The sequence below is a fragment of the Lepidochelys kempii genome, chromosome 1 (genome assembly GCF_965140265.1).
Source record: "Lepidochelys kempii isolate rLepKem1 chromosome 1, rLepKem1.hap2, whole genome shotgun sequence".
In the NCBI taxonomy this organism is placed as follows: Eukaryota; Metazoa; Chordata; order Testudines; family Cheloniidae; genus Lepidochelys; species Lepidochelys kempii.
The window spans coordinates 240,899,774-240,912,086 of NC_133256.1; the positions used below are offsets into that span (position 1 = coordinate 240,899,774).

The 12,313-nt window shown below is 40.6% G+C and overlaps 1 protein-coding gene across 16 annotated transcripts in view; it reads right to left on the reverse strand.

Moving 5' to 3' along the window:
• ERC1 (ELKS/RAB6-interacting/CAST family member 1) overlaps positions 1 to 12,313 on the reverse strand; it is a 546,952-nt gene that overhangs the window by 37,757 nt on the left and 496,882 nt on the right. For 13 of the 16 annotated variants that reach the window (XM_073320595.1, XM_073320483.1, XM_073320517.1 and 10 more), the window contains one exon: positions 2,151 to 2,339. In XM_073320595.1, coding sequence (XP_073176696.1) covers positions 2,151 to 2,339 — 189 coding nt within the window. Of the gene's footprint in view, positions 1 to 2,150; positions 2,340 to 12,313 lie in introns of those variants that run through there. The other 3 variants (XM_073320609.1, XM_073320616.1, XM_073320601.1) reach the window with 1 other exon arrangement.

Genomic DNA, 12,313 nt, shown 5'->3' on the forward strand with positions numbered 1-12,313 from the left:
ACTTTTAAAAATCCCACTCCAAGTGTGTGAACATGTACACTCATGAAGGATAAATCAGATAGATTTATATATGCTTAATAGTAAGTTTAAGTTTGCATATATTGGGCAAGATAGCAAGGTTTTAACCCTGTCAGCATTACATGCCTTATTCCATTCTATTATGATACAGGCTTTCACAAAACACCAAGCAAAATGGATCCTCTGTTCTGTTTCTTGCTTACGTAGGTCTCATGATGTCATTATAGCCCTTTAACGTGAGATCATGTTTATCTGCATAACACTCTCTGTGTATTTCATAGACATGACATTATAGAGTCGTGATATATCTGTAGCTAAATATACTGAAAATTAACTTCAATATAGTGGTAGCTAGAAAGTCTGTGATCACTATACAACATATGTCTGTTTGCACATATCTGTCCCATGGTGTGTGTTTGCTACAAGAATGTATAGTATAAATGTCAGAGTACATTCTTTCTCCTGGCTATATGCATAATCTACTCCAGCTGTCTGAGTAAGCAGAATTTGATGGTCTTGGATAAAGAGAGTTTTGTGTAAACATTAACTCTAAGAAGGGACCATGAGATGCCGGAAGCTCCAACATAATGGCTTAATTTCAACCCCAAGCCTTATCCCTTCATTCACTTTCATTCTCACAACTCACTGAGTAAAGAAAATTCAAAACACAAGTTCACATTCCCTGATGAAAGAAATATTGAATTGTCCAGTAAGAAATTGTCTGGAGCTGGGAGAAAGAAATATAAGTATGGAAGTTCATGGACCACTATGGAGTCTTAATAACACATAATCTCAGACATGAACATCAGGCATTAAGTCAATATTTTAAAAATAGATGTCTAAAGTTAGGCTCCCAAATATTTTGGCTCTTAAGCAGGAGACCTGATTTTCAAAACTGCTGAGCATGCAGCAGCCCATTTTAGATGCTTAATTATGAATTTAGGAACCTAACTGTAGGCATCAATTTTTAATAATCTTGGCCTTTGTGCCTAAAGGTCAACCCGTCAGAGCCCAGCATTAATATTGCCTGGCAGACCCACACAGTCACATGTTGCAATGAGATCATCAGTAAGGTTGTGAATCATTCACGGAGGTCATGGCTTCTGTGACTTTTTGTGACCTCCATGAATTTTGCAGCGCTGGTGTGGCTGACCTCAAGGCCACCCCAGAAGCTGGGGAAGCTGCGGGGCCAGCCGCTGCTATGGCAGCCCCAGGCAGCTGGTCCCCAGCACTGCCCTGGAGCAGTGGTCTGGGACCAGTGCTTGTGGTGTGGGTCTCAGGCCGCTCTTGCCCACAACCATGGCAAGGGGTGGGGGAGCCTGGGCTGCTCACCGCTAAGAGCGGCAGTGGGGCCATGGGCCGCCCCCCCAGCAGCGGCAGGGGGCCATGGGCTGGCCCCCACAGCAGAAGCATCGCCCCCACGCGCCCCCCCTTCCCTCCAGCAGCAGTCTTCAGGAGCGCCCCCCACTCCCAGCAGGTAAGACTTAGTCACAGGTATTTTTAGTAAAAGTCATGGACAGGTCACAGGTTGTGACTTTTTGTTTATTGCCCATGGCCTGTCCATGACTTTTACTAAAAATACCGTACCTAAAAGTTAGCCTTAGTCATCAGACATACCTTCATTAACCACTGTACATATATATGAGGTAATATGCTGGTTCCAAAGAACAAATTTGTTCTGTACTTTACAACGTAAGTATGCTACCAACTACAAAATATTTAAGATTCATGTGATTAGGTTATATTATTAAGAAGGTGGTAAAAATCTATTAATTGGTAAAAGTGAAGGGTAGTGACGTTTCACAGCGTTCCATCCTACAGAATTAAAGTTTAGGTAACATACAGGTGAACAGATTCAGAATGGTTCCTATTGAGCAATTATATTGCCTAACGGCGAGTGAATGCAACATGCCCTCAGTTGGCACAATTACTGTAAAACAGGTACAGTATCTAATAAAGGTTAAATGGCTATTGTTTTAAAAAGTCATCCTCCCACAATCAACTGAAGAATGAGCCTTTTCTAGCTGCATTCACCTCTCATGGATTCATTTCACAGCGTCTCTGTCACATCAACAAGATCTGTAAAAACACTTCAAAGGTTCTACCACTGATAGACCAGTAGACAGGCTCACCTGTTCCTGGGTCATCTTCTGCAGCTCTTTCTCCCAAGCTGCTCGGTCATCATCCAGGTGGTAGGAAGCAGGTGGGGTGAGTCCACGCAAAATCAGGGGGTCACGGTCATGGCAGAGGGCTGTCAGGTGTCCAATGTACAACTTCAATTTGCTGCGATTCTGGTCAAGTTCTAAAAGGGGCTGAATTATCTGAGATAAGAAAACAGGAATAGTCAGGGTCGGTCTGAGACCCAAGCCACTGAGAAGTCAAAAACCAATCCCTAAGTTATGAATCTTAACGTCCCATAATATGTAAAAGCTGAAAGAATACTGAATGAAATCCCCCAAACCCTTCTGTCCTATAAAATGTATTACACTGGACTAAAGCAGGAAGAAACACAGCAATTGGGAGGGCATGGTGATGCTGGCTGGCTTGTTAGTATGAAAAGTAGAGAGAATGTAAGCTGAGAACTGAAACAGTATTAACTGTATAGATTTAGTGTGTTTATTGCACAACAACACTCCAATTATCATAACTCCCTGCTTTAATTTTTTAAAGTGAATTTTGTGTTGCTAAAAGGTGCCAGATTGATAGACCTGGAGAATAAAGTTTGGTATTAGCCAAAGAACAGGTTGTCTGTCCACAGCAAAGGCAACAGCAGAACAAATTCTCCTCCCATGTTGCTTTACACACATGCATCAATCCTTTTCTGAAGGGATCTCTTCTAATGATGCCAATTAGCATGAATTAAAAAGTTAAGTTTCTGAAATACAGACACCTGTACATTAGAAACTTGACTTACGCACCATGTCAAATACATAGCCCACCAAACAGTCTTGAGAAGACATTCAGTCATTACCTGAGCAAAACTTAATGTGATGGCCTAAAAATGAAGAGCTCTAACAAGTTCTATTTTATTTTATCTAATCTAAATCTAATCTATGCTCTTACTTCCAGTCCTTTGAATCATCCAGTCTCTTCTCTGAAGAGTCACTGTTTACCAAGAAGTGGAGACCAGATGAATAAATGCAGAGTCTTTCACTGTGCTCAGACTAGAATACTGGTTTCAACTGTTCTAGGTTTTTTCAAAGGTATGTTTAAAATTTAAACAAACAGAATTCTGGCTCTATGGAATGTGGCCAATCAAAAATTGAGGAAGTGGAAGGGCCAGGCTGTGCACCTCCTCTCAAAGAAATGAGGTACTGAATCTGTATCTGCTGACATGCACCAGCTGTGAGAGTTGCAAAGCCTTGCCAGAATGCTGCCAACTGTCAAAATGTTCCCATTTAGACAAGGCAGAGGCTGCACCTGTTGCTTGTCAGCAGGCTCATGGTGTCTCTTCAATGGGACACCTCTGACCCTGCTAATGAATGAGAAGCCTGATAATCTCTGAGTCAACAGAAACAGGGTGCTGGTATTACTTTCAACAAAGACATTGAATCCTACCCCCTCTAACAAGGCTGTTCTGGCTCACTTCTTTTGTTTCCAACACTGAATGGATTAAGTTCTGTGGAGTGAGAGGAGCTAAGAGCAACAGCTAAGTAGTTAATGGGTGTCAAAATCCTTCTTCTGATGTGGACACAGCAGCACTCAGGAACCTACAGCAGAACGTTAGGATCAACAGCATCATAACACCTCATAGGAAATAATCTGGGAGAAACCCTGGCCTAGATGAGAAGCAGAGAAGTAGAAAGATGCAGGTGAGGGAGGCTGGACAAGACGACTAGAGACTAGGAAATCTTTTTTAGGATGACTTGACCGGCCAGAAAGCAGGAAAGCTAAAATGATGAATATTTACCTCATATTTATGCATTTGCTTCTTGCACTCAGATTACACGACATTAACCAAACTATAGAATGGGGCACATAAGGTTCTGGTGAACCCCCATCTGCCAGTTTGGGGGTACCATTCACTAAAGGTGTACATATGTATGTATAATTGATAGGTGTGGTATGTCAACACGGCAAGTGACAACAGGACAGGATTGATCCACCCTTGTACAGAGAAGTGGGAAGGTATATTCCAGTAGCAACACAATTCTTCAGGTTTCACTTCCATGTCCAAATACAACTGAATTTCAGTTCATTATACATCCATCAAATTTGTCTATTTAGTGAACACCTGACATAGTAGCATTCCATTCCCCCCAAATTCTTCTAGTTTAGACCTTCCATACTATTACCTACTAAAAACCCACTTCTGAGATTAATTGAATTTCCTAAAATGGCAGACTTGAGGCCTCTGATTTTCTTGATGTCTTCCCTATCTTTGTTGCTCTTCTGTTCATCTACAGGTTGAGGTATAATGGAGACATCATCTTCTGTAAAATAATGACTTACAGAAATATGGACATTAACAAGCTAATGTCTAATGATTAAGTGACTAATCAATAAACTTCCTAACTACCTTGTATTTTCTTTCAGATAACAGATTCTATTAGGCATGCATGGGATGTGTGGATTTCAAGCTGACAAGTCAGTGTCACAGAACTAACTGATTGATCATTATAATGGGTTTTAGTATGGAAACTGAACTTGATTTTTCAGGGACAAGATCCCTTGTGAAGTAGAGTACATTTCTGACTGTCCCCCTCATCTGCTTACCTTGGGAAGAGGTGTCCCTCCATTTGTGGAGATTAGCCATATGAGGCATGTGAAAGTTATTAACTAACAGTGCTCCCAGCGCTGTTCACAGAGCCATCATTTCTCTCCCTTGGGTCTCATTAAATCCTGCCAGTCAAGTAGGAAATGCCTTTATCTTTGCGTTCCTCCCATATCTAATTTGAGCCGGCCACTTAGCAAAAGGCAATGTGCTTCCCACACAGCAGAGCTGCCACTACCTTATCTCAAGAGGGTGCAAGAGCACTTGCTAAGTGGAAAGGCAGAGCAGCACTGGATTCATAAACCAGGTCACATTTCTGCATTCAGCTGTAGAGCTTTCTAGGGAAACACTGGATGAACTGGCTTCCCTAGAGGCATGGACATATTTTCCAAAACAACCAATCTTCAATAACTGTAATGTCTATCCATGAGGAAGTTTGTGTGGAAGGTTGTTTTTTTATGAGAGTATCCAGTTTTGAGAGCTCATTCTTAATCTTTCCCTGCTTTCTGTATAGGATGTTGATTCTATACATTACAATCAACATATCACACAGACTATGCTCAGATTGTGTGCCACACACTCTCAAAGAAACTGTGAAACCACCTGATCAACATCCTATGCAGCAAACAGGGAAAGATTAAGAATGCGCTCTCAAAACTGGATACTCTCCTAAAAAAACAACCTTCCACACAAACTTCTTCATGGGTAGATTTTACAATAACTGTAATGATACACTTAGACCATTTCCATCAGAGCACAGAATAGAGTCTGTTTAACAATTCTTACACACACACACACTCATTCTTTATCCTCAAGCTCAAAACACTATTGCACAGTTAAGGTTGAAAATTTACTCCACATACCACAAAAATTCACGACAATGTTAAAGTGGAGACATTAAATGCCTGAAAATCTGAAATAAGAGCAAACCATTTTAAAGTTATCAACTGACAAAGAAATGTGGGAATGCCTTTCAAAGCAAATTCAACTCAAAAACGACTTGTCCAGAAAGTTTCCAGAAAGTTTTAACTTTGGACAGAGTGAGCAAGACAAATTTAAATCTAAATGTAGTTTTGCAAAAGATATAAAGGAGTGAAAATAGGGCTTAGAATGAAATAGCTGCTGCTACCTTTACTGTGGAGTTGCTATTGCTATATCACAGTTAACCTATATGATAGTGACATTAGTTAATAGCTTTATTTTGGTAAAAGCATGTCTTAGACTTGATAGTCATGAAGCATGGATAAGACAAGACATGATATTTGTACTGAATGTGGTTGGACAGACCTATCCAAATGTCTGCTTATTTCTTTTACTGGGAGAAACCAATATACCTCAAATATGGAGACTGTGGTGTCCAAATGTTTATCTGAGAGACGTCAAACATAAATATGCAAAAATATGTAGGAGGATGTGTGAAAGGGCCAAGTGTGATGGTAACTGTCTATAAATGGGTAGAAAATGAGAAATATTTTAAGGTAGGTGTAACTGCACTCACACTTGTCAGAACCAGACATGCTGATCAGATGCTGTAATGATTTTTTGTGCAACTGTGTGTATATGACTGTGTGTGTATGGAAGGAGGAAACAGAAAAAATTAATGGAATCACACTGGCATTGCAAAGTCAGCACACTCTGCTATATTCATGTTTGGCATCGGCAGGACTGCTTTGGGTAACCCTTCAGCAGTATGGCAGTCCTGCTATCAAGAGTGTGTGCATACTTAATGTGGATAACGTTGTAATACCCGTAAAGGAACAAAGCAGATAATGAGCCTTCAGTTTCACAATCAAATAATTCACTGAACTGATAGCATACTGGGATGAAGGAGGGTCTATAGCTTCTTTTCTATGCACTTGGCTGAGTCCCCCTCCCCATGTCCTGTTTTACTCAAACACAAAATCATTATAATAAGGAACACAAAGTACGAAAAGGACAGAAATAAATGAAACCAAGGTAAGGTAGTGAAATTGGGAGATATTCTTGAGGTCAAAATAAAATTAAGTGAGATCAGAAATATAATTGATCTTTTAGCCTAGTGGAGCAGAAACAGGAAAACGAATGGAGGGAACAGGAGCTTTCCAAGGAGTGAAACCATTCATGACACACACTATATACAGTTTGCTATCCTGGACTACAGAGTTTTGGACTGATCCCCACCTGATGGTTTCTTTTAGTAGCCTGTAAGGATGTAATCCATAAAAGGAGTTCCAAAATAATGAAGAGATCTGACAGTGCATGCCTGAAATGCAACCAAGCTGAGGCTGGCCTTCTGAGGACAGCCTTCCCCCACCTATCAGCTATTTTTGAGAGAGGTATGCAGGGATAGGAAATTATTTTCAGCCACCCTGATGTTCAAACCTTGCTTCAAATGGATGCAAATATGCTGCACAGCAAATGTACTCCTGAAACCTATCACTGAACACTAGCAGACAGGGATGAGGCTATGAGTGTCTATAAATCTGAGGCATCTGACAATCATAGCTGCTTGTTAACGAGCGTGTAAGAAGGAAAAAGACCTAAAAAAAAAGAGTGCAGTGGGAGGTGGGGATGGGTGGAGAGTTTAGCTGGTGGCTGCAATCCCAGAGAAAACAAATGCATCTGTGATTTGATATTAATATTATCAGAAAGAGAGATTGTGGCTATTTGCTGAAATGCAAGCCAGAATGTTTTTCTTTCTCCAATCGAAAGAGTTGAGAAAAAGCAAGAAAACAAAATGATATTGTCTGGAAATATTTGCATGAGGGCCTAAATTAATCCTGCTCCTTGGTCAGAGGATTCCAGTTTGTTCAGCAATCACTGCAAGGGTTCAAATCCAGCCACAGTGACACCGCTAAATTCAGTGGAGTTATACAAGGCATGAATTTGGCACAGGAAGTGCAAAGTTTTCCCCAAATCGTAGCAATTTATCACTGATGTCTTCCTTTCATTATTTTAAATGGAAACAGAAGAAAGTTCTCAAAAACACACTGCCTGACCTAAGTTCAGCTGCTGCTGCATTGAGACACTTGGTTTCTTCAGAGAGGCTGCATCACTGAAGCTCAGGGGCAGGTTCACTTTCCTGTAAATTTGTTTTTTTACAAGAAAAATGGGTTCAAATCTACCCTCCATCACACACTCCTCACAAAACCAAAACAAATGAACAAAAAACCATGCGAGGAGTTGGAAGGGATCTTGGCTGCTTTGGCAGAGCTGCCTTTCTCAGTATCCTTTCTGCCAGAGTGAATCAGGAAATCATATGTATAAAACATTCTTTCTGAAATTTTTATACACCATGAACAAATCCCACAGATTAACATTTTCCAGAGCTCACTCCCTTCATCTTGGGAAAAATCCAGACTTTGGGGGGAAAAACAGGGAAAACACAAGAGAAGGAAAGTTGCGTTCTCCATCAACTCTCCCTGTTTAGAGAGTAAAATCCAGGAAGAAGATGAATCAAAAAGACTTGCAGTGAGTTGCTATGCTAAGGATTTTTAATGTGTTTTAGAAACCCCTAGCTTTTCACAGATGTTTGTCCACATAACAAATCTATTACTTGTTTAACCCCACTGGCAGTCTCCACGTACAAAAGGCTGTGGGGATCTGAACAACAGGGGAAAATTGAGAAGTACTGCCTGAGTTAAATGGGGAACCAAGTTTGGAACAGAAGGGATTGCTACAGGTCAGAACTGAGGCACATTGACAGAATTGTGTGTGTGTGTGTGTGTGTGTGTATTATTACTAGAAGAGCAGGGAGAACTATAATTCAGGACTGAGGTGCTTTGGTAGAGCTAGAGGGCTGTTTGCACACAGCCAGACCTGCCTGAATTTGACTCTACTGTCAACTTGTCACTTTCATGAGCATTCATAACATTTACAGTGAACCCCCTCCCGCAAATGCTAGTATCACAGTGCACACATTACAAGTGGTCCGGATCTCCCTTTTCTGTAATGCTCCATACTGTTAATTGTCTGTCTCGTTCTTAACTGAGGAAAAGCAGAGAAGTTAGTGACTTAAGGGCAAGATGAGATCAGATCATGGCAACTTCAAACATATTTCCTTTTGTCTATTGTTTTTTCTCTTCTCAAATCATCTTGGAATCTGGCAGCTCTGCAATATGGTTCTGGAACAAAACAGGATTGAGAGAGAGAGGAATGGGGGTGGCTAACCACATGATTTCAGTGATGCTGTAGCTCCACACTGCAATTCAATGTGTCAGGAACTACTTGGTCTGGGAAATGTCATTTTGTTAGTTCCTTTAAGTTGTAACAGTTTTCAAGTTAAAAAGGCTACTTTTCAACACTAAATACAACTAACAAAAAAACACATAACAAACCACGGGGTGGGGATAGCTATACTTGTGAGATATTTAGTGTGTGTCAGTACTGGCATAGAAGAGTGAAAGTGTTCCCCCTGGCTAATGAAAATGGTAGGACAGCCACCCTGAAAAAACTCTTTGCAGATTGTGCAGTGAAACCACAGATTTAAATACTTGCTTCCCCACATAAGTTTTCTGGGTGTAACCTGGGGGCAAATGAAAGTTCTGATCCTACACACTTCATTAGATTTTATGTTGATGGGATCCTTTTTGCATGATGGAGAGGGACTTTGAAAAGGGGGATAAGAAAGAAATAGGAGAGTCAGTTGGTGACTGTGCTTTCCATCACACACTTTCCTGCAGCTGATTCTCTAATATGTAACTGTGAGCAGCCAGAGACCACACCTCACAGTCCATGTTAAATATTAATTTTCTTTACTGTTCTGGTATTTCACCTATTCCTCCTTCCCATTACAAAGAATAAGAGGGAGCAGTAGCAGATACAGCCTTTACCTGCAAATATAACAATTGCATTGCATTTGCACTCTGGAGATCTGTAGATGTGTGTGCTCTTATCACAGTTTCTGTATTCTTTTGTCCCTTATAGTCTGTTATAGTATTGATCAGAAATAGAAACCCTTCCTTAAGTAACCGCCAGGGAACACAGTCTGTACTTTTCCTGTTCAGAGGAATTACAACTCTCCTGCCCATTGGTGAGATGAATCTGTCTCTCCTCCTTCTGATAGTCTGTGTGCACAGTGCTCTTCTAACACTTCACCTGCCTCATGAGCCTTTTCAAGCAATGTCACATGAAATCCACTGTATATCTGACTCCCTTGTCTCTTGGACTCATCTTTGGTTGCAAGCTATACATTCAAATGAATATCCCAAGTAACATGGCTCATCCCTGTGTTATATTAAGCAGAGGAATGTGGTCTGATTGCCTGGGCCAGGCTACTGTGAGCTGGAACTGAATCCTGGTGCATCTCTCAGAAATTACAGAGTTTACCAGCCAGGAAAGTACAGCTTCTAGACTGGCTGAATGCCCTTATCAGCTCTTATTTTAGTAACTCCCCTCACAAACCTATTTTCACAGTTAGTATTGGAAATGACTTCATTCTCTTATTAATGCTCCCCATATTGCTAGTCTCATGTTCTGTGTAATTTCCTCTTCTCCCAATTTCTATCCTAATAGTATTGGGAGCAATGCACCCTGCCTTTCTTCAGCTATTCCCATACATGTATCTATCTCATGGACGTAAGATGGGTACCTGAGCCTAAGTCCATTCTTTTTAACGGTCACAACTATTCGTTCATTGTTCACAGAAACTTCTAGGCTTGTATGTCTGTTCTCCAACAGGCAGACAAGAACTACAAGAGCTCTGGATGGTGAAAGAGTAGGAAAATGACCAGTGACTTCAACACAGTACCATAAGCCACAACAGTTATGGCAGAAGCCTGAAAGAAACCAAGATGTTTGGGTTCACAAACCACAGCTGGTAAAGAAACCAAACCACTAGCCGAAGAACTTGTCCAACTGTAAGACAGAGAAGAAACAAGACAGTCAAGGAACTTAAGGAATAATCTCCTTTGGTTTAAATTAATGAAGTCCTTCTTGCAAGTGGTTTGCTGAAAAGCCCAAATCTCTATCAACAGAAATGAGCCATCTGTTTTGAATGTTTTAGAAAATATGTCTCTATTTGTGCTTTTCTTTGATATGTGAGGGTAATAGGAAGATGATACAATCGGGCTACACTTCAATCGTGATCATTTAATTCATCCTAGACCTACAGATTACAAAATTCCAGCTGGAAATCTGAGTCTCATCATCCCAAAATCAGGAAGAAGAGGAATGATGCATCAAGAAAGATCAGTTATTCTGTGCTTGTTGATAAAACATAAAAGACAAGACATCTTGAGGATAGCAAATTAGCATGGAGTGAAAAACAAGTTAATGAAATAAATGTGTGAATTAGAGAGAAGGGTAATGGGCAGAAGACATTCCAAGGGATGGAATCTATGTTAGTCTGGAATAGGACAGCACAGAAGAATGAGAGATGTGACATGTCAAGCTGAAGGACTATATGATAAAGCTGGCAATGAACTCAGACAGAAGGTGGGAAGGAGACGACTTCTAAGCAGAATGGTAGATAATAAAACACAAGACAAAATTATCAGGTTCATAAATTGCTTACTAAAAACTGGGACAGTAGTAAATATTCGCTTCACTGCTATGGCACTGCTACCTACACGACGGTAGTCAAGTCACTAGGACACGCTTTCAACAGAGCCAATGGAGTTATAGCAGAGAAGGTGCAGTATTAATCCAGCAGGCAGGCAAGGCTTGGAAAGAACAGTTACTTACATTATAGTAACCATGGTTTGTCAGGATGTTGTCATCTGTATGGATCCCACTGTAGGTGTGCCATGTATCCCATGTGTGCAAGATCAGAATCTTTGGAATAGAAATGTCTCATGTCCCCCTGCCAAAGGTATAGAGGACAGACCAGATGCAGCCATCCCTTCAGTTCTCCCACTAATTTAGAATCCCAGATAAGGAGGACAACAAAAAGTGAGAATGGAAGGTGCATTTTGGAATACACCTGGATGACAGCATCTCAAAGAACCACAGTTGCTATAAGGTAAGTAACTGTTCTCCTTCGAGTATGTGTCCGTGCGGATCCCCACTCAAAGTGACTGATAAACAGTAACTCATGTGGAAAGTGGGACTGAGGAGCACTGACTATCACTAACTGAAAAATTTTATAACACTGACCTACCAAATTTGGCATCTGATCTTGCAACCAGGTCAAAAACATTGTATTTAATAAAAGTAAGATGTTTATTCCACATAGCTTCCTTGCAATTTTTGCATACAGGAATGTTCCTGAAGCAAGCAGAGGACACAGCTTATGTTCTAGTGGAGTGAGCTTGAATATTTGGAAGACCATATGATAGCACATTGATATACGCTACATAATCTATTTTGAACTTCTCTGAGAGAAGATGGCTTGACCCTTAGAAGCAAATGAGAGGGCAATAAAAAGATGAAGAGAAAGTCTAAAAGGCCTTTATTCCATCAAGTTAGGATAACAAGGCCCTTGAAATATCCAAGGTATGGAATTTCTTATCTCCTGGAGAGGAGTGGGGTCTTAAAAAAAAGATAAATTAACAGATTGATTCAAATGAAAGTCCAGTGCAACTTCGGGAATCAAGTAGGAATGAGGTCACAACACCACGTGATCTCTGAAATGTTATGTTGTAAAACAATAATACTAGGGCT